We start from the raw sequence: 19310 nt of genomic DNA, 5'->3' as shown, positions 1-19310 counted from the left end.
AGGACAGTTTTATCTCAGATCCCACGTGGCCCTCCCAACAACTCTAGGATGTAGATACGCCACGTCCTGAAAGAGAAGATGAAGGCTCAGAGTAAGTAGATGACACATCCAAGGTCACTCAGGAAGCACAGGCCTTGGGAGGCTGAGCAGGGCTGGGGCTCAAGACTGTCTCCAGGTGTCACACTGCTTTTATAAGCCCCTGCTGTTTGTTTTGTCAAATTGATGACCTAGTGCAGTCGTGTTAGAATTCCAACTCTTACATCCTAAATCACAATTGTGATGCACAGGTGACATCTCATTTGGAAATTGTGGAGCTATTTGAATAACTATGTTGAGCTACTCAAATGTGGCGATAATATTCATGTCTGGTAGTTTTGCTGCAAGCATCTTTGCCTCAAACATTTTCACCGCATAACTAATTGGCCGTAAATCAGTTTTGCCATAAAAGATAAAATAACTGGTGGCCTTTTTTTTTTCATTTCATTTCTACATTGACGAAGTTCTTATAGTTACTTCCTTTTTTTTTTTTTTTTTGGTGAGGAAGATTGGCCCTGAGCTAACACCTGTTGCCAATCCTCCTCTTTTTTTTTTTGCTTGAGGAAGACTGTTCCTGAGCTGACATCTGTGCCAGTCTTTCGCTATTTTGCATGTGGGTCACCACCACAGCATGGCTTGATGAGTGGTGTAGGTCCACACCCAGCATCCCCCGTGAACTCCGGCCGCCAAAGCAGAGCACATGAACTTAACCACTATGCCACTGGGCCAGCCCCTCACAGTTACTTCCATTTTTATATGACATAACTCTTAACTAGCCCTCATAAGGGTCTACACAGTGATGAGTAGAAGTGGTGGTAATGATCTTAAAATAGTTTGCATTTCTTCCAGTTAGCAACGTTCTTGATGGCTTTACCGAGCTGACAGTTGACAACGATTTGCCCCAAGAGTTGGTTTCTTATTTTGAAACGCGCTACGTTGGAGGAGGAAGAGGGCTGAGGGCCTCTCTTTTGAGGGCACAGAGTTGAACCCACATTTCCCATAGAACTAAAACAAGTTCTAAAAATTAAAAAAAATAAAATCAGTTATTTGCACAGTATTGTCATGAATCTACATACACACATTTTAAGTGCATTCAGATATTTTGTATTTTGCTATAAAGTCATTTTAAGTTTATTATCATTTTTTTGTACTTCATTGGGTCCTTTTTGATGAATGTCCCTCTTTTATTTTCCGTGATTTTGTCTTCTACATCAAAATTGCCTTATGACCAATTAGTTATGCAACAAAAATATTTGTGGCAAAAATGCTTGAGATGGAAATGCTTACAGCAAAGATGCTTATGGAGAAACTACCTAGACCCAAGGATAACAATAGCCAGCATTAATTGACCTTTTAATATGTGTCTTGGATGCTGAGAGCTTTACATGCATTATGTTATGTAATTTTCCAATTGAGATAGGCAGTCAGGTAGACGTGAGCAGGGGATCATAGTTGGAGACCTAGTTGCTCCAGTCTAGCGTCTTGCTGGCATCCTACAAGATGCAAAGACCCGCCTGGCGCTGCCACCGGAGTCTGAGACCTTCAACCATGACGGTAAAAGTAACGAGTGCACAAAACAAAGCCTTCTGCTATACACCTCTAGAGCACATTGACCTTTCTTTAATTTACATGCAAATGCCATATGCATCAGCTCCCCTTCCATGGGGGATGACTGCCATGACAGTTCCGGAGATTCCCCTAGAAGGTCAAGAACTCCCCCTCCTGACGTGTGGGTGGAGGAAAGACATTATTGGTGGATAACTAGATAATGCTAATTTCCCTCCTAAACAGCCCAAATAAAAATAAAACTAACCCAAGACACGGGGCAGATGCATTCTCTGGCACTGCCTGCTCCTCACTTGGAGTGTACCTGACCTTTCCTCTAATAAATCTTTGTTTGCTTGCTGTTGCCGTTGTGTCAGTGTCTGAATTCCTTTCTTATGCTGACCAAGAACCTGGGCGATCGGACTTTTCAGTCTGGTTACACAATGACCCTCTGTCATATGTTTGTCTTCTACCCACTTCACAGATGAGGAAACTGAACTCTAGACAGGCTGAGTAACCTAAGATAATCTTGCTAGGAAGTGGCCGAGCTCGGATTCAAACCCAGCCACAGAGCCTCTGTTCTTGACTAGAAACATGCATCCTTCAATCCAAAGAGTCACACTACCTTTAGGTTTGCTCCTTGCATGTGGAATTACAAATATAGAATAAACCATCTGTGTTCTTTTTTGGGCAGCGAGGCAGTGTGGAAGAGGAGTTAGAAGCACTCTTTGGACTCAGGCAGATCTGAACTTGAATCTCTGTCACCAGTTGGCTCACCTCCCTGCCCCTCTGTCTCCTTACCTAAAATGGGATAAATAACACCCACCTTCTGGGTGTGTTGTGAAATCATGGATGTAAAATGCTTAGCACAGTTCCTGCAACATAACAAGAAGAATGAGCGAGTTCTATTATTATTCACAAATATGCTTTTAAAAGCTATACTCTTTACCATACTTTTTTAGCATTTAAATATGGGGAAATTCCTTGTGAGCTTGAATCCCAGACTGCAAAACTAAAAGTTCCTCAAAAAGTAATTTATGAACTGATGGCTCTGACTACCAAGAAAAAACTGCTGAGAAACCGTGCCCAATGTGTGTAAAATTAGTAGTGAAAGGCATGTTATTTCAGGAGTTTGAATACATAGAGTCCAGGTTTATCCTGGCTGCGCTTCCTCCTACTATAGGCCTTTGTCTGCAAGAGTGAGATTGGCAATCAAGTGTTTGACACAAAAAGACCATCTGCATATTCTGAAGGTTTGTTTTAGAAGAAGTCCTTTATTGAGTCTTTCAAGTCATTATCCAATTATCAACCTATTTGAAATGGAGGGGGACCTAATCCTCCCTGAACTCCCAGTTTGTGACAGGTACTGTGCTAGGAACTCTGCACATTATCCCATTAATTCTCATTGCAATGAGATGTGGCTCTTACCATCTTCATGTCCAGAAAAGGGAACTGAAGCCCATGGAGGTTAAGCCACGTGTCCAGGGCTTCCCCGTTACTGCATGCTCAGCATGTGTGGCACTGGTCTGAGGGTATATAAGTTTGGGTTTCATGCTTTTAGCGACCGAAACAACTCTGGTTACTTGAAGCATGAAAGGAATTGATCGGAAGATATGATAGGTCACAGAATTCATGGAAAAATTGAAGAACTGGAGTGAGGAAAGATAGGGACCAGGGAAAATTCTGGGGATCCAGGTAGCAAAATTAACGGGCAGACTTATCAGGGAACCCTGTGTCACTCTGCCCACAATTTAAATTCTAGGGGAAGAGCATTTGAGTGCCCTAGCTTAGGTCACATATCTAAGATTCTGTGCACATCTCTTGCACAGAAGAGGCAGGATGCTGTGATTGACAGCCTCCGCTAGGGCTGTTAGCCATTGAGGAACTGGAGTACAGTTACCAGGAGAAGGGAGAGTGGACCTGGGCAAGCCAAAACAGCAGACGGTCACTACAGCATTACACAAAGCCTTTAAAGAACACGAAGTCTAGAGAATAGACTATACTCTGTAAGTATCAATACATTTTATGGGGTGCCAGGTACTGTGCAAGGGCTGTGGATGGAATGAGCACTAAGAGAGCCCCCATTCTCAAGGATCTGATGCTATTCCACAGCTGCTTAATCAAGGCCACTCCCTACAACAAAAGTGAGGCGTCTGTCGCCAGCTGAATAATCACACATCCTAGTCCATAGAGCCAAAGTGAGAAATGACTGAGACATGTCACCAGAGTTGAACAAACAGACCAAGATTGTTTCTGAAGTGGAGATGTGAACTATGTCTCAGACACAACCAACTCTCCCTTTCCGAGGCTTTTGGCAGCACTAAACATTTCGCTGTGGGGAGTCAAAGAATGCTTGTTGGTTTGAAGGAATTTAGCTCCTCTCTTAAGGAGTTCCAGGTAGAAGTTTAGAAGTTTGGAATCTAGGACACATTCTGGCACCTCGCTGTGTCACAATTTCCTTAACAATAAAGTGGAGGGGGGCATTGTAATACTTCTTGTCCTGATCTCCTGAAGCAGTATGAGAATAAAGCCATATGTACGTAAAAGCACTTCAAAAAGTAAAGAACGGGGGCCAGCCCGGTGCCTTAGCCGTTGAGTTCGAGTGCTCTGCTTCAGTGGCCTGGGGTTCACAGGTTCAGATCCCGGGCGTGGACCTACCCACCGCTTATCAAGCCATGCTGTGGCGGGGTCCCACATAAAGTAGAGGAAGATGGGCACAGATGTTAGCTCAGGGCCAATCTTCCTCAGCAAAAAGAGGAGGATTGGTGACAGGTGTTAGCTCAGAGCTAATCTTCCTCATACACACACAATAAAAGTAAAGAACATAATGAAAATGCTTTTCTCATCTCTGTCTTTTGCCAAAAAAAAAAGATGCTTGTAATCCAAATCACCTACTACCATCTCTTGTAAATGCTTGACTCTGTAATGAGTTTTTAAGATCATCTATGAACAAACTAAAGTTATACGTTTTACCTAGTTGTCATGAAAAATTGAGAGCTGGTAAGATTTGAGTTAGCACAAACCATTCCTCAGTAAAGACCCATCTTTTGCCAAACTGAATTGCCAACCTCTTAGTGTTATTGTTTGTTTTATTATTTTTTCATTATAAAAGCATCCTAATCATGTTTACCAAAAAAAACTTAGAAAATAGTCAAGTGAAAACAAAGCACCCGTACTTTGACTACCTTAACTGCTAGTATTTTGATGTATTCTTTTCCCAAGTGTGAAACATCTTTTTAAAATATAGTAATTATAGAGCACAAACAGTGGAATCATAGCTTTTCATTGATTTTTTTACTAAGTATTTTTTCTTGTCTTTGCATAACCATAAGTTTCAGCAAGCTACCCAGTGAGACCTCTAAGTCATAAAAGAAAAGAAAATTCTCTAAAAGGAGTCCCTTTGCTCCTTCACTGAGGCTCACAGCTGACCAGAAAGGAAGACGAGGAAACTGGGTGTTGCGGGGTGCTGCCTGGTGTGTCGCTGGAAACCCACTCCAACCAGCCCTTTCCTGGCACCGTGTTTTGTTAGAGTCACTACTGACAAGGGCAGTGTAGCTAAAAGCTGCATTCACTTCTGTCTCCTCCTCTGTCTTTAGACTTTGTTGCTTAAAATACCAGCAAGCCTCAGGGGGAGGTTTGCCCCAGACTGTCCCAGTTTTAGCCTGAATGTCCTGCATCCTGGGAAACTCCTGAGTCCAGGGCAAACTGGTAGAGTTGGTCACCCTACCAGGAAGAAGTGGGGCGAATGTGTGCAGATGCTTTATAATTGGCTAACCCGTCAGAGCTTAGGCCTTGTCCTGGAACTCCTCTGACTATCAGGATGTGGGGAGCCAACATGTGCCCTTGGGCTTCAGGGCCACCCACCCATATGCTCCACCCACCTGGCTTCTCAGCTCACTGTCACTGGATCCTGGGATGTCTCGCCCACTCACCCAGCCCTAGAGGCACACAACTGGGATATTCCTGTGGGCGCTGGCAAGAGTAAATGTGACATTAAGATAAAAATAAAAGCTCTGGAATTTTTATATTTAATGCTGGTAGCCTTAATGCCAGCTCTGAAATCACTCGGCTTGATCATTAATCTGATTTCTTTTTTTGTTGCATTTGACTTATGTGCCCTTTAGAAGTTAAAAATGTTTTCCTTGCTTTGCAAAGGAAGGATTTCCATTTGCTCCCCAAAGTAGGCCTTCTGCACATCACATGCACAAAAGTATGCAGTTCAGCCCTTCACTGCCTTGTTCCAGAGAGTTAGTGCTCTTAGTGTTGTGATGAGTCTTGAATAACAAGGGAGACAGCTCAGGGCCGGGCTGCATTTCAATTCAGTGTAACGAATATGCACTCTAATGCTGGATGTATAAGCCTGTTGTTGCTGTAACCTGTGGATTTTGCTATCGCCCCTTAAAAATGAAAAATTCAAATCAATTTCAAAATATACTGATGATAGTAAGGTAGCAAGAGACACTCAGAAAGATACAAGCTTCATTTAGTGGCCACAAAGAGGAAGAACGGCCAGGTATACTTGTGTATTTGCTAGTTAATCAGCATCTCTTCATTGAACTCTAGAAGAGGAATTACTTTATAGATGATTATCTTCGTTAATCAGTTATAATCAGGCCTTGCTAGAATGGTGAAGTATTTAAGCCTTGTTCGCTGGTATAGATCATGTGTAATTGTTTCCATACTGTTGGCAAAACAGCTGGAGTAGTTTTGCATGGGCCATAAGAACTCAAGGTCTTTGAGGCAATTTCTTTGTATAAACAATGCAAATTTTTATTGCTATAGTTGAGTTGAGTTTTTTTAAGGAGGCTTTAAATCGATCAGGATTTTTCCCTCGGGGTCTCTGCTTAGGAGAGTGGAGGTGGTGATGGTGACTGAGTAACATGAAAGACCCCGTGTTCCTGCAGTGGAGGCCTGGGGATCTTTCATCTCAGGCTGAATCCTGGCCCACTGATGCTTGAGGATTTGGAGTGTGTAAAAGTCCTGGGCTTTTTAATTATGTGTAAGCCTTTTAAGAAGCCTATACCGAGAAGGCAGAGATGGGAACATATGCAGTGAAACATTTTATATCCAATTTGAGGATTCAACCAAAGGTCTTCACTTGAGCCAAACCAGAGCTTCCAGATAGATCAAAGGTAGCATGAAGTTGAGGAAAACTTCTTTGTTGGGGATAGAGTGACAGTACTTTATGAGAATTAATACTGTGTTAGTTGCAAAAAAATAGCCTACAAAGAGTAGAAAACAAAGGGGAAATTTACTCAGATTTCCACCATCCTAAATTAATCAACTGTATTCATTTTTTTAAGTTTCATTCCATATGTGTGATTATGTATACCTATTTTATACATTCATAATTGTAACATATATTTGATGTTCAGCTTTCATACTTATTAAGTGAAAAGCATTGTCCACATTGCTGCATGGTTCAGTCAAACACTTTAAATGGTTTTGCAATATCCCGTAGAATTTCTGTACCACCATTTATTTAACCACTCACCTATCATAGAACTTTTAGATTGCTCAAGTTTTTCACTATAAGACTCAATGAATATAGTTACATAATTTTTTTTATTTTGGGGGGCTTCTTTTCCTAGAATTCATTACAGAAGCTGGGGTTACTGGGACAAAGAGTCTCAACATTTTAAAGTCTGCATTAAAAATTGACCATTGTTTTCCTGAAGAGTAGTGCCATTTTACATTGTCCCCCATGGTTTCACAACTTCATGAGCATTGGGTATTATCTGAATTCTTTTTCAAGAACATTGAAAATTGTTTTGGGAGAAAAGATAAGAGTTGCCTCAAAGTTGTTTCTCCTATAATATCCATCAACTTGGCCAAAAAAACCCTCAACTGTATTCTAGGAAGAAAGGACATTCCTCACTGCTGACAAGTGGCTATCATATTTAAGAAAAGGAGGTCTTGGAAGTGGCGTGGCAGACATAGTTGCCTTCAACAAGTAACAAATCTGAGGCACCTGCACCTCTTTGTGTGCCTCAAAAAATTATAGTTGCCACTGTGAAATCATTGTAAAAGCAGGATGGGAGGAGGGAGCAATATGGGTTAGCAACCCCCGAGAGAATGCCCAGCTTGCCAGCTACTGCAGTGCCTGAAAGCGAAGTTAATGAAATGCAGGCTTCGTGAAAATCCTAGGGTGTGGTATTCCTTAGTTCCACTAACATGTAACCACAGTCCTCCTCTTTAACATGGCCATGCATCCAAGTGAAACCTATATCACTGGGTAATACAACACAAATGCTTTTGCAACCAAGAGAGGCCTTTATGTATATTCCTATGAAGAATCAGACTTTTGGAAGAATGCAATGGTTGAGACAAGGCTTGAATTTATTTCAAGTTGTTGGTGTGTTGTAGCCAACTGGAAGAAAGTAACCCTACTCCTCTGCTGAGCTGACCTCTCTGAAGAGAGCGCTGTGTCAGAGAATCTCATGTTCCCTTTTCTCTCTCTTTTTCTCTCTATTTATACCTAGATAGACTCACTGGCTTCACCTGCTGACTCCTGCATTTGCCCGATTTCATTTCAGGTTCTGATCTACAGTGGCCAACTGGACATCATCGTGGCAGCTCCCCTGACAGAGCGCTCCTTGATGGCCATGAACTGGACAGGATCCCAGGAATTCAGGAAGGTAGAAAGAAAAGTTTGGAAGATCTTTGAATCTGATGATGAAGTGGCTGGTTATGTCCGGCAAGTGGATGACTTTTGTCAGGTATGAAAACGCTTTGGGGCATGAAGATATGTGGGAATGAGATAGTGGGATTGAAACTAAAGCCAGAATACCAATAAGGCATGGCTAGCCTTAAGCAGAGCGACACAACAGCCAAAATATGTGTCTTCTGCACCCTACTTTAAGAGAAGAGTGGTCTGAGTTTGTATTAAAATACATAGGACTTAATGTAAAACCAGACAAAAGTTTAGGTATTGTTCAAGAGATAAAGTGACAATTAGAAAGACAACACTCAGCCCAAAAAGGCGAATCGTTAATGAGAGAATTCGTCTATTTGGGAACAAAAGGGAGCTTGAACAAATGGCATGAGGAGGGTTCAATACAATCTCCTCTGGCAAATCTATGATCGCATTTGTATGTTACATATGGAACCCCAGGACAAAATCTCTCCATCTGATGCCCCTAGTGTGAGCTCCACTTTAGGGGTCAGACGTTACTCTTGGCCAAGCCTGTCCACTGCGCCTCCAGGTTGCAGGCCTTGGCTCCTCAAGGATGAACAGGGCTTCTTCAATGATTATGTGATGATTACATGATGATTACACTATTTACCTCCAGAAAGTTTTTGGAGAAATTATGTAAGCCCCTCGGTAGGCTCTTACTTAGTTAGTCAAGGTGAAAAATTTAAATCTTCAGGACTTGATTTTTTTCCCCACAATTTTTTATTTGAGACAACTTTGGGATCTCAGTTCTGTACCTCTGAGTATTTGGAATTCCAGCTTTCTAATGTTCGATTTTTCCATTAGTCAAACCCATGCTCTGAATAGAAATTTATCAGAGACATACTACCTTAAAAGTACTTTGCTTTGGGATAGTAAATGAGAGTTCAGAAAGAATTTCATAAAGGGTTATGATATCCATTACTCAGAAGAAATGATGGATCAAGTAGAAATTATGGATATTCTAATGTAAAATGTAGCCTTTCCTCTCCCACCTCAGTCATTCTAACCATTAAATAACATGTAAGAAATTTAAATCTTGCACAAAATGTTAACTACCTTGGACAAAGGAAACCGTTGAGACACATATTTCTGGGCTCAAGTGAGGGGAGACTCTACCTTGGAAAAGTTACATTATAGTTTCTAAATCGAGGTAAATTATACCAAAGAATTAAATACTGGTGAAATGGCAAACTAAATGACTCAGAGCAGAAACAATTCTGGCAGTATATATATGAGATCTGAAAATGGGACCAGGGAAGGACAGAAGGAGGAATGTCTGTTTGCATGCAGACAGATCTGAAGAGAAGATGCAAAGTGCTGTCAGCTCCTGTCTGCTTCTGTCAACTGGAGCACAAGCAATCTTGAATTTGGTATTGAATTGGGAGCCACGATGAATAGTTCACTCTGAAGACTGATTCCAAAATATTGGAATTCCTGGACAAGTGGAGGCTCTTCAATTGCAGAAAATAATCTGGACTTAATTTCTCGTGTTTATTTGTCTGATTTTAAATTACACAAGTTGTTATAGCAATGCAATTTTTTTTTTTACAAAAAGAAAGGGGAAAATCAATAATTTCAGCATCCGAAATTGCATTTTAATTGATTCCTATCTGCACAGGTACAAGTTTTTCTGCTTTGTTCCTTTTTCAAAACAAGCTTATTTATTGGGCTATAACATAATATAGAAAAATTCACAAACCATAAATGTACAGGTAAATGAATTTTCACAAAGTGAACATCCCATGTTACTGCCACTGAGGTAAAGAAATACAACAGAATGAATACCCCCTGTATTCGCTATTCCCTTTCCTCTCCAAGGTAACCACTATCCTGACTTCTAACATCCTAGATTATTTTTGCTAGTTTTTGAAGTTTTTTTTATAAACGGACACATTCAGTATGTGCTCTTTTCTGTGTGGTATTTTTGCTCAATTTAACTTTCATGAGATTTATTTATTTTCTTGCATGTAGCAGTTGTTGGTTCATTTTTATTGGTGTATAGTATTCTAATTTATATATTCAAATATATAATATATAAAATATAAAATAATCTAAGATATATATACACACACTGTAATTTATCTATCTATTCTGCTTTTTTCTATAGACAATAGATACTGTTATGCATTTAACTGGATTATTTCCAATTTTTAGCTATTAGGGATAATGCTGCTATGAACATTATTTTACACATTTATGTACACTTTTTTGTTGAGCATCCAAGGGAGTGGAATTGCTGAGTTATAGGGTGTCAATTCACACACCCACTAGCAGCGTACAAATGTTCCAGTTATTCCACATCTTCTCCAACATTTGGATTGTCAGTCTTCCTTGTTTTAGGTATTCTGGTAAATGAGTAGTGCATTTTATTATGATTTTAATTTGCATTTCCCTGATGACTAATGAAGAGGAGTATCTTTTCATATCTTTACGGGCCATTTGGCTGTTCTCCTGAAGTGCCTGTTCAAATCTTTTGCCCATTTTTCGCTGGGTTGACTGTCTTTTCTTGATTTGTATCAGTTCTTTATATAGTCTGGATATGAGTTCTTTGTCAGTTGCATTTATTGCAAATATCTTCTCTCAGTCTATGGCTTACTTTTCACTTTCTTAATTGTGTCTTTTGATGAATATAAGTTCTTTTTTTTGTGAGAAAGATTAGCCCTGAGCTAACATTGTTGCCAATCCTGCTCTTTTTGCTGAGGAAGATTGGCCCTTGGCTAACCTCTGCCCATCTTCCTCTACTTTGTGTGTGGGATGCCACCACAGCCTGGCTTAATGAATGGTGCATATGTCTGCACCTGGGATCCGAACCTGCGAACCCTGGGCCACCGAAGCAGAGCATGCGAAATTAACCACTACGCCACCGGGCTGGCCCTATAAATATAAGCTCTTAATTTTAAGGTAGTCCAACTTAACAATCTTTTCCTCTATGGTTAATGCTTTTAATGTACTACTTAAGAGTGCCCCAAGGTTATGAATATATTCTCCTTGTTATCATTGAGAAGCTGTATTGTTTTACCTTTCACTTTTGGATCAACAATCCAGGCAGAATTGATTTTATAGATGGTGTATGGTGTCAAGATTCTTTTTACCCCATAGAAATATCCAAACAATCTAGCATCATATTGAAAAAAAAACCATTCTTTTCCCACTGTCCTGCAGTGTCACCTTTGTCATAAACCAGGTGACTGTATACATACAGGTTTGTGCCTGTTCTCTCTAGTCTATTCCATTAGTCTGTTTGCTGTCCATGAGACAATACCATAGTATCTTTTTTTTTTTTTAAAGATTTTATTTATTTATTTTTCCCCCCAAAGCCCCAGTAGATAGTTGTGTGTCATAGCTGCACATCCTTCTAGTTGCTGTATGTGGGACATGGCCTCAGCATGGCCGGAGAAGCAGCGCGTCGGTGCGAGCCCGGGATCCGAACCCGGGTCGCCAGCAGTGGAGCGCGCTCACTTAACCACTAAGCCACGGGGCCGGCCCACCATAGTATCTTATTGCTATAGCTTTATAATAACTCTTGATAACTGATAGTATAAAACTTCCAGCTGTTATTCTTTTTCTTCAAGATTATCATGGTTTCTCTTTTTTTTTGGCTTTTTGCATTTCCATATAAATTTTAGACTCAGTTTGTCAATTGTACAAAAATTCTTACTGAGATTGTGTTTGGGATTGCATTAAAAGTTGATATCAATTCTATGAGTATTGATACCTTTACAGTATTGAATATTCGAAGCCATACATGTGTTATATCACTCCATTTATTTAGATCTTCTTTAATTTTTCTCAATTATATTTTACGGTTTTCTGTGTAGAGATATTGTATATCTTTTGATACATAAGCCTAGGTACTTGATGGAGTTTTTTGGTTTTTTTGGTTTCTTTTTCAGTGAGGAAGATTGGCCCTGAGCTAACATCTGTGTCAGTCTCCCTCTATTTTGTGTGTGGGACGCTGTCACAGCATGGCTTTACGAGTGGTGTTTAGATTGGCGCCCAGGATCCAAAACTGAGAACCCCAGGCTGCCAAAGCCGAGCACACGAACTTAACCGCTACGCCACTGGACCAGCCCTGATAACATTTCCAGTATACACTTGAGGAAACAGACTCTGAGAAGATGAACAATTAATCCAGTATCATCCAATGATAGCATTGGGATTCAACTTTATTCACTTTGTTCCCATAGCCTTTTTACCTTTCTCTGTTATATTGCCTCTGATATTTAATTGCCCGTAAGGTGGAGAATGTTAGCTAAGCAGAAGAGAAACACGCAGGAAAAATTTTATTTATTTAATTTTTTCATGTGTTTGAAAGATATTTGTTAGGCATTCCTTAGATGCAATACCAAAGAGATACTTAGCAATGTTCATGAGGTTCTAAACTGACCTCCAGCAATATGTATCACAGCACAGTGATACTTTGCCTGTGGCTATAATTGAAGAAATATGAGTTTAATAATAAAATGCCCATATTCTTTTATTTATGACTGCATTCTCCCATTCACTGACCAGATGGTCTGGCTGCTCCAAGATCAGCGGGCTGAATATGATAAAGTCCTTTCTATCAAGGAGCTTTTACTCAAAGGAGGGAAGAAATAAAGGCAGAAAATAAGTAAATATACACATTATTAAATAAGGTAATATCAAAAAATAAAACTGGATGGGGCAGGCCCCGTGGTGTGGTGATTAAGTTCAGCACGTTCCGCTTCGGCAGCCCGGGTTCACGGGTTCGGATCCCCAATGCGGACCTACACCACTCGTCAGCCACGCTGTGGCAGCGACCCACATGTAAAGTGGAGGAAGATTGGCACAGATGTTAGCTCAGGGCTAATCTTCATCAAGCGAAAAACGAGGAAGATTGGCACCAGATGTTAGCTCAGGTCTGATCTTCTTCTGCAAAAAAAAAAAAACCAAAACTGGATGATATGAAAGAGCATCAGTGGTAGATGGTAGATCCAAGAATCTTCTCTGAAGAGGTAAGACAATAGGACGTGAAGTGGCTGCCATGTGCAGATGTGGGTCAGAGTTTCTGTGCAGAGAATGTCTAAATGTGCCAAGGGGCAGCAATGAGCTGGGTGCATCTGAGGAAACGAAGGAGGACCAGTGGGTCTGGGGTGTGGTGAGGAATAGGGAAAGAAAGGAAGTAAAGCTGGAGAGTTGGCTGTGGCCACATCATGTGGGACCTTGTGGGTCAGGGTAGAGTTTGGATCCAGAAAGCTAATCATATCCCATATAAATCATATATATACCTATATTCTGTCTTCTGGAACTTTATTAAACCTCTGCCAGTAGATAGAGTTCTGAACTAGTAGTTCTGGCTTCTTGTTCTGGTTTGGGATTCTTTCCAGTTCAAATTCGGAATATATTCATGCTATCCTCTTTGGTATCATGACCCTCAGCACACAAACCCTTAAGTGGGATCTTTTCTCCCACAAGGAAAAACTTACTTTGTTGTTATTATCTTTCTGTTGGGGATAATTTTTTACTTCAATCACTGACTAGTTTAAGAATGATAATTTTTACTGAATCAAATTGTGTACAATATTTGGTTACATACACATGTGTGTGTGTTTGTAGGTGTGTGTATTTATATACATGTATATACCCTATAGCATATGTATAAACAGTATAATGTAGTGTTAGAGACATGAGTATTTAAGTCAGGAAGACCGTGATTTGCATTCTGGATCTTCTACCTAATAGCTATATGACCTTGAGCAAGTTCCTTACCTCTTTATGCCCCAATTTTATCTCCTAAAAAATAGGGGTATTAACAATACCTACCTGCTATGGACTGAATTGTGTCTCCTGAAATTTATATGTTGAAGCCCTAACCTATGATGTGAGTGTATTTGGAGATAGGCTCTATAAGGAGGTAATTAAGATTAAATGAGGACGGGGCCAGCCGCACGGCTTAGTGGTTAAGTGCGTGCGCTCCGCTGCTGGCGGCCCGGGTTCGGATCCCGGGCGCACTGACGCACTGCTTCTCCGGCCATGCTGAGGCCACGTCACACATATAGCAACTAGAAGGATGTGCAACTATGGCATACAACTATCTACTGGGGCTTTGGGGGAAAAAAAGGAGGAGGATTGGCAATAGATGTTAGCTCAGAGCCAGTCTTCCTCAGCAAAAAAAGAGGAGGATTAGCGTGGATGTTAGCTCAGGGCTGATCTTCCTCACAAAATAAATAAATAAATAAAAAATAAAGATTAAATGAGGTCATAAGGGCAGGGCCCTGATTGCATGGGATTAGTGTCCTTATGAGAAGAGACACCAGAGAGCTCGCTTGCTCACTCTCTCTCTGCCATGTGAAGACACAGGAAGAAGGCAGTCATCTGCAAGCCAGAAAGAGAGCTCTCACCAGAAACCGAATGGGCCAGCAACTTGATCTTGGACTTCTTAGCTCCAAAGCTGTAAGAACTAAATTTCTGTTAAGAACAACAGTCTATGGTATCCTCATAGGATTGTTGAGCTAATAAGCTTGGAGCAGTACCTGACTGGTAGGAAATGTTTGCTAATATAAGTGTTATTATTATTATCCTGGATCACTTATAAGAATATACATAACAAAAGGAAAATTATAAATAGTAAAAGTCAAGATCAGGGAAAACATTTGATTGAAAATCAACCCTTAGGGGAAAGTTGAAATGTTAATATTCAGACCATTAAGGGCAAACACGAGCGTCAAGCTGCCAGGGAGCAATGGGCGCGTCGGTTGTCCCGCTGTCTGCTGCTTTAGGACGAGAATCCCACCAGGCACACTCAGCATGTCCTCCAGATCAATTGATGGCTGCCTCCACCACCTGTTATTTTATGTTCCCTGGACCAGGCTTGTGAAACGCTCCAGTGCCTGGCATAGATGCTCGGCTCTGTGCATAAAACGTCCAGCTCGGGAGGCCAGCTTGCTACTGCAGGGCGGCCTGTGCCGCAGAGCTGGGAAAAGGGATTGGCTGCCACTCAGAAACTTGTGGCGAATATCACACAGAGCCCGCTGACTCTTCATGTGAATGCACAACGCGTTGAGAGATGAAATGGCACTCCTGGCTGCCAAACAACGGGTAACAAAAAAAAAACCAAGGCCCACATATGTTTGTGATAGGCAGTATTTCACCACGCGGCAAGGGATCTGCATTTTATGTAGGTGATTTTGAAGTGCTGGCCGAGCTCCTGCCCCCTCATGCGTCAGCGCAGGATTGGGGGTGGCGTGTGGTGATGAGGAGGGGAATGACGGAGGGAAAAGAGCCCCAGTGTTAACAAAGGCAACTCTGTGAGGCTTGGACTGAGAATACTGTCCAAATGTCAAGCGTCTGATAATGAAAAAAACGGACCTTAGCCGTGGACTCGCTTTTCAGCATTAGACACATGAAACAGAAGCATGCGTATGTGTCTGCCAAAAAGAAACCTCACTCTCTGCCAAATTCCACAACTCTTAATTTAAAACTCGAAACCAAAGTAGATTTGTCTCTGGATGGTTCCCTAAAATGTCCACTTAGAGGAATGACAGCTCTCCCAGGGGAGCAACAGGGTACTGAGAGAGGGAGCGGTTTTCTCCATGTATTCCCGTCAGGCGATGCCCAGGAAAACCAAAAGCAGCACCAGCCAGCCTTCGAGGAACAGATGAAGAACAAGTGCTGTTGGTTGCCCCTTGGTGGTGCTGCCTAGAGGTAGCAAGCCTTTGGTATCTGCACCATTCTAAGACTCAGACACCACCTTATTATATCTGCAGCAATGACCTTTTCTGAGCTTCGGTTTGTTCTGTAAAATGCAAAGTTTGGACTGAATTATCTCTAAGGTATCTTCTAAGAAAGATCTAAATATCTATTTTTCATTAATGCCCAGAGGGGCTCAGTTAGCAAGCAGTATGGAATAATATAGTGGCCTTCAGTGTGTGTGTGTTTGTACATATGTAGACTTAGTAGTGTTATAGTGTAGATAAGAGGTCTAATCTTCTTTCTCCTTGGCTGGTGACAACCCATGGCCATCACTGTCAGGGCCACCTTGCTGCTCCTTTTGGGGTCTGTCTCTGCCTTTCTCCAAATGTTACAGCTGCTGTTCATGATCTGTTTTGATGTTGCTGTTGACTTTGAAATGCAGAACATTTTGTTCTTACATCATCTAATCGTTATTTCAACACCAAGGATTTTGACTCCACATTTAGAAATATAAAATTTTAATCAGAATAATAACACTGATGAATTTCTTAAAGAAGTTCTTTCTAGAATAAGTTTCATGAAGCTAAATTTTCTAAAGAAAGCATTGAAACCATTTCAATTTTTTCTACCTTTATTTCACTGAAAATCTTTTTATTGAGACTAATTATTTTCCATGTAAATATTGAAAGAAAAGTTTGAGTCACCAGTTTTCCTTCTTATCAGGTCTTACTGGGCATAGCTTTTGCTATCATGAGTTTTGCATAATTTGCAACAATTTTTTCCCTGATTGCAGATTGAGTCATTGTTATTTTTATTTTGTGTTTTCATTATCAATATCAATTCATTTTATTCAATAATTTCGTGATGTATCGTCTCAGCTAGGTAGCATTTACAGCCAGAACAAATTTTAGATCTCATTTTCCAGGTGGGGAAACTGAAGCCCAGAGGTTAAGTGACTGTCCCAAGGTTTCCTACCCATTTCATAGCTGAGCTGAGATTAGATTCCAGGCCTCCTGGCTTGCAGCCCAGTGGTTTTCTACTTCACAAGGGTACTTCTGGAAAGATGGATTGGCAGCAGTATGCTAGGACAGTTAAAATTGGAGCCTGCATACATGTCTGCCATAATTAAGGCGGGCCTGAGAAATAATGTGTTTTATATCTAGAGTTAGCTCTGAGGTCACATGCATGTGCCCACCTCCTCTAGACTGACAGAGTATCAGAGTTTTTTAAAAGGTACTAGAGCTTCGTAGGTGGTGAGGCCAGGTTCATCCCATATTAAGAAAAGTTTTGGCTTTATCCAGGAATTTCTGATATTAATAAAAGAACAGACGCTGAAATTGGCTAAAATGAACAGAGAAAACATGGTGGGCAGAGCCTCTGAGTAAGAGGATACAGGGCAGGGCACAGGCAGGATGCACAGTCTGGTTTCTAGTCTGGAGCCTGGAGAATGAAAGCTGGGAAAGAAACTGGAAAGGGATCATTGGGCCTCCATGATAGGCAAAGGGTGAGTGTTCTGTTGTTTAAGCAGTGGGGGGCCAGTGAAGTTTTTTTTGCAATTTTTTTACTGTGGTAAAATACACATAACATAAAATTTACCATCTTAACCATTTTTAAGTGTACAGTTCAGTGGTATTAAATACATTCATAGTGTTGTGCAGCCATCACCACCATCCATCTCCATAGCTCTTTTCATCTTGTAAACTGGAACTCTGTACCCATTAAATACTACTTCCCCATTCCCCGCTCCCTAGCCCCTGACAACCACCATCCTACTTTCTGTCTCTGAATTTGACTACTCTAGGTACCTCATATAAGTGGAAGCATACGGTGTTTGTTGCTATGGAAGGTGTTTAAGCACATTTTCAAAGCTGTTCTTTGGGAAGTTTAAAATGGCAGCAATAGGATGAATTCAGAGTGAGGAGAGGTCAGGGAAGGGGGATACCCAGGAAATAGGGAGTCATGTTAGGAGCTTTATTTGTAGAAGGTTCTCCCACTATGTCCTGAGACCGCCTTCTTGATGCTTGATTCTGAGCTCCTAAAATACAGGTTGGAGGGATAAGCTTTGGAATGTCCGTGCTGTGAGGACCAATTGCTGTTTGAGAGATGGTGTTTACTGTTTACCCACACCAACTTAAAAGCAGCATCCACAGGGAGAGCCTGGCATGCTGGTGTCACCCTGGTACGCTCCTCAAGCAGCCATAATAGGTCCCTCCAGCTCCCTAAAGCACAAGCCCTGACCCATGACCTATACTTGACCCTGACCCAGGTTTGGCTTATGGAGCCCTCAGGCCTGTGGTCTGCTACACTCTCCTCAGGAACTTCTCCCCAAATATTCTGGTTTCCAATAGGAATCAGACCTTCAGCTAGAGATCATCCAGAGAAATCGAAGAGAAGGTGCCCACCAACTTCATAGCTTGACTGTTTTGCAGAGCCATGACCAACAAGAGGCAGTCTCGTGTAACAAGAGGGAGGTGGACTGTGGAGTTAGACAAACATGGTTTGAATTTCAGTTTTGCCACTTTCTACCTGTGGGCTGGTTCCTGGTTCTATAAACTTTGAGTGACAACAGATAGTTCATAGGGGTGTTGGGAAGGCGAAAGGAGATGCTAACGATGGCTGCCGGTTCTTCGGCATTTGCAGCCTTCAGGCCTGTGGTCCTCCACACACTTTTTTTATCCACAATTTTATGGAATACTCGAGCTCCCCTGTAAATTATGTGATGGTATTTACTAATTTATAAATGAGGAAACAGAAGCTTCACCTGAGAAACTTGCTTAGGGCTTCAAATGGTAGTAGAATCCAAGATTTGACAACCCAAATCTCGATCCTTTCCATGCACCACACTGCCATTAACTACCTGTGAGGGCAGTGGAATGGGAAGGGATGGAGTACTCTGGTTGGCCTGACGTAGGCTTCTTGTCTGCCCTTGTAGTGTGTGTGGGGTGGTGGTGACAAGGCGAGGGTGGGGTGTTGGAGGTGGCCAGTATATTTGGCAGCACATCCAGACAACATAGAATCATTTGTTCCCTAAAGGAAAGCAGAGTGCTTCCAAGGAGGAGGAGGATGGGGAAGGCATGGTGTGCAGACAGAAAGTGGTAAGAACCACAGCTTCCTAATCGTGCTTTTCTAAAACTAACGTTAACTTTATTTTGTGTCTTTGACTGCACACAACTAAAAAATGAAGAAAACAATAACCACAGTCCTTTGAGCGGAAGGGAAGGTCAAGCTAGGATTTGAACGTTTCCATGGATAATCCACAGAGGAAATGACAGAAGGCTGGCCACCTGCCTTTCTTGGACTTCCTGCTGACAATTCATTTTTTTAGAATTTTAGACAGCTTCGGGAGTGTTATAAACTATTTCTGAAGGAACTAATAGTTCCAGAATGGTCTTCAGCAGGT

General features: G+C 41.4%; 1 protein-coding gene across 2 annotated transcripts in view; it reads left to right on the top strand.

The window, feature by feature from the left end:
• CPVL (carboxypeptidase vitellogenic like) overlaps nucleotides 1-19310 on the top strand; it is a 131508-nt gene that overhangs the window by 93816 nt on the left and 18382 nt on the right. For both annotated transcript variants that reach the window (XM_087429145.1, XM_004418877.3), the window contains exon 12: nucleotides 8118-8300. In XM_087429145.1, the coding sequence (XP_087285271.1) occupies nucleotides 8118-8300 (183 nt within the window). The remainder of the gene's footprint in view (nucleotides 1-8117; nucleotides 8301-19310) is intronic.

This window comes from Ceratotherium simum, chromosome 1, assembly GCF_057802395.1.
Source record: "Ceratotherium simum simum isolate JZ-2026a chromosome 1, ASM5780239v1, whole genome shotgun sequence".
Taxonomy (NCBI): Eukaryota; Metazoa; Chordata; class Mammalia; order Perissodactyla; family Rhinocerotidae; genus Ceratotherium; species Ceratotherium simum.
This window is presented reverse-complemented; position numbering and strand designations above follow the sequence as displayed.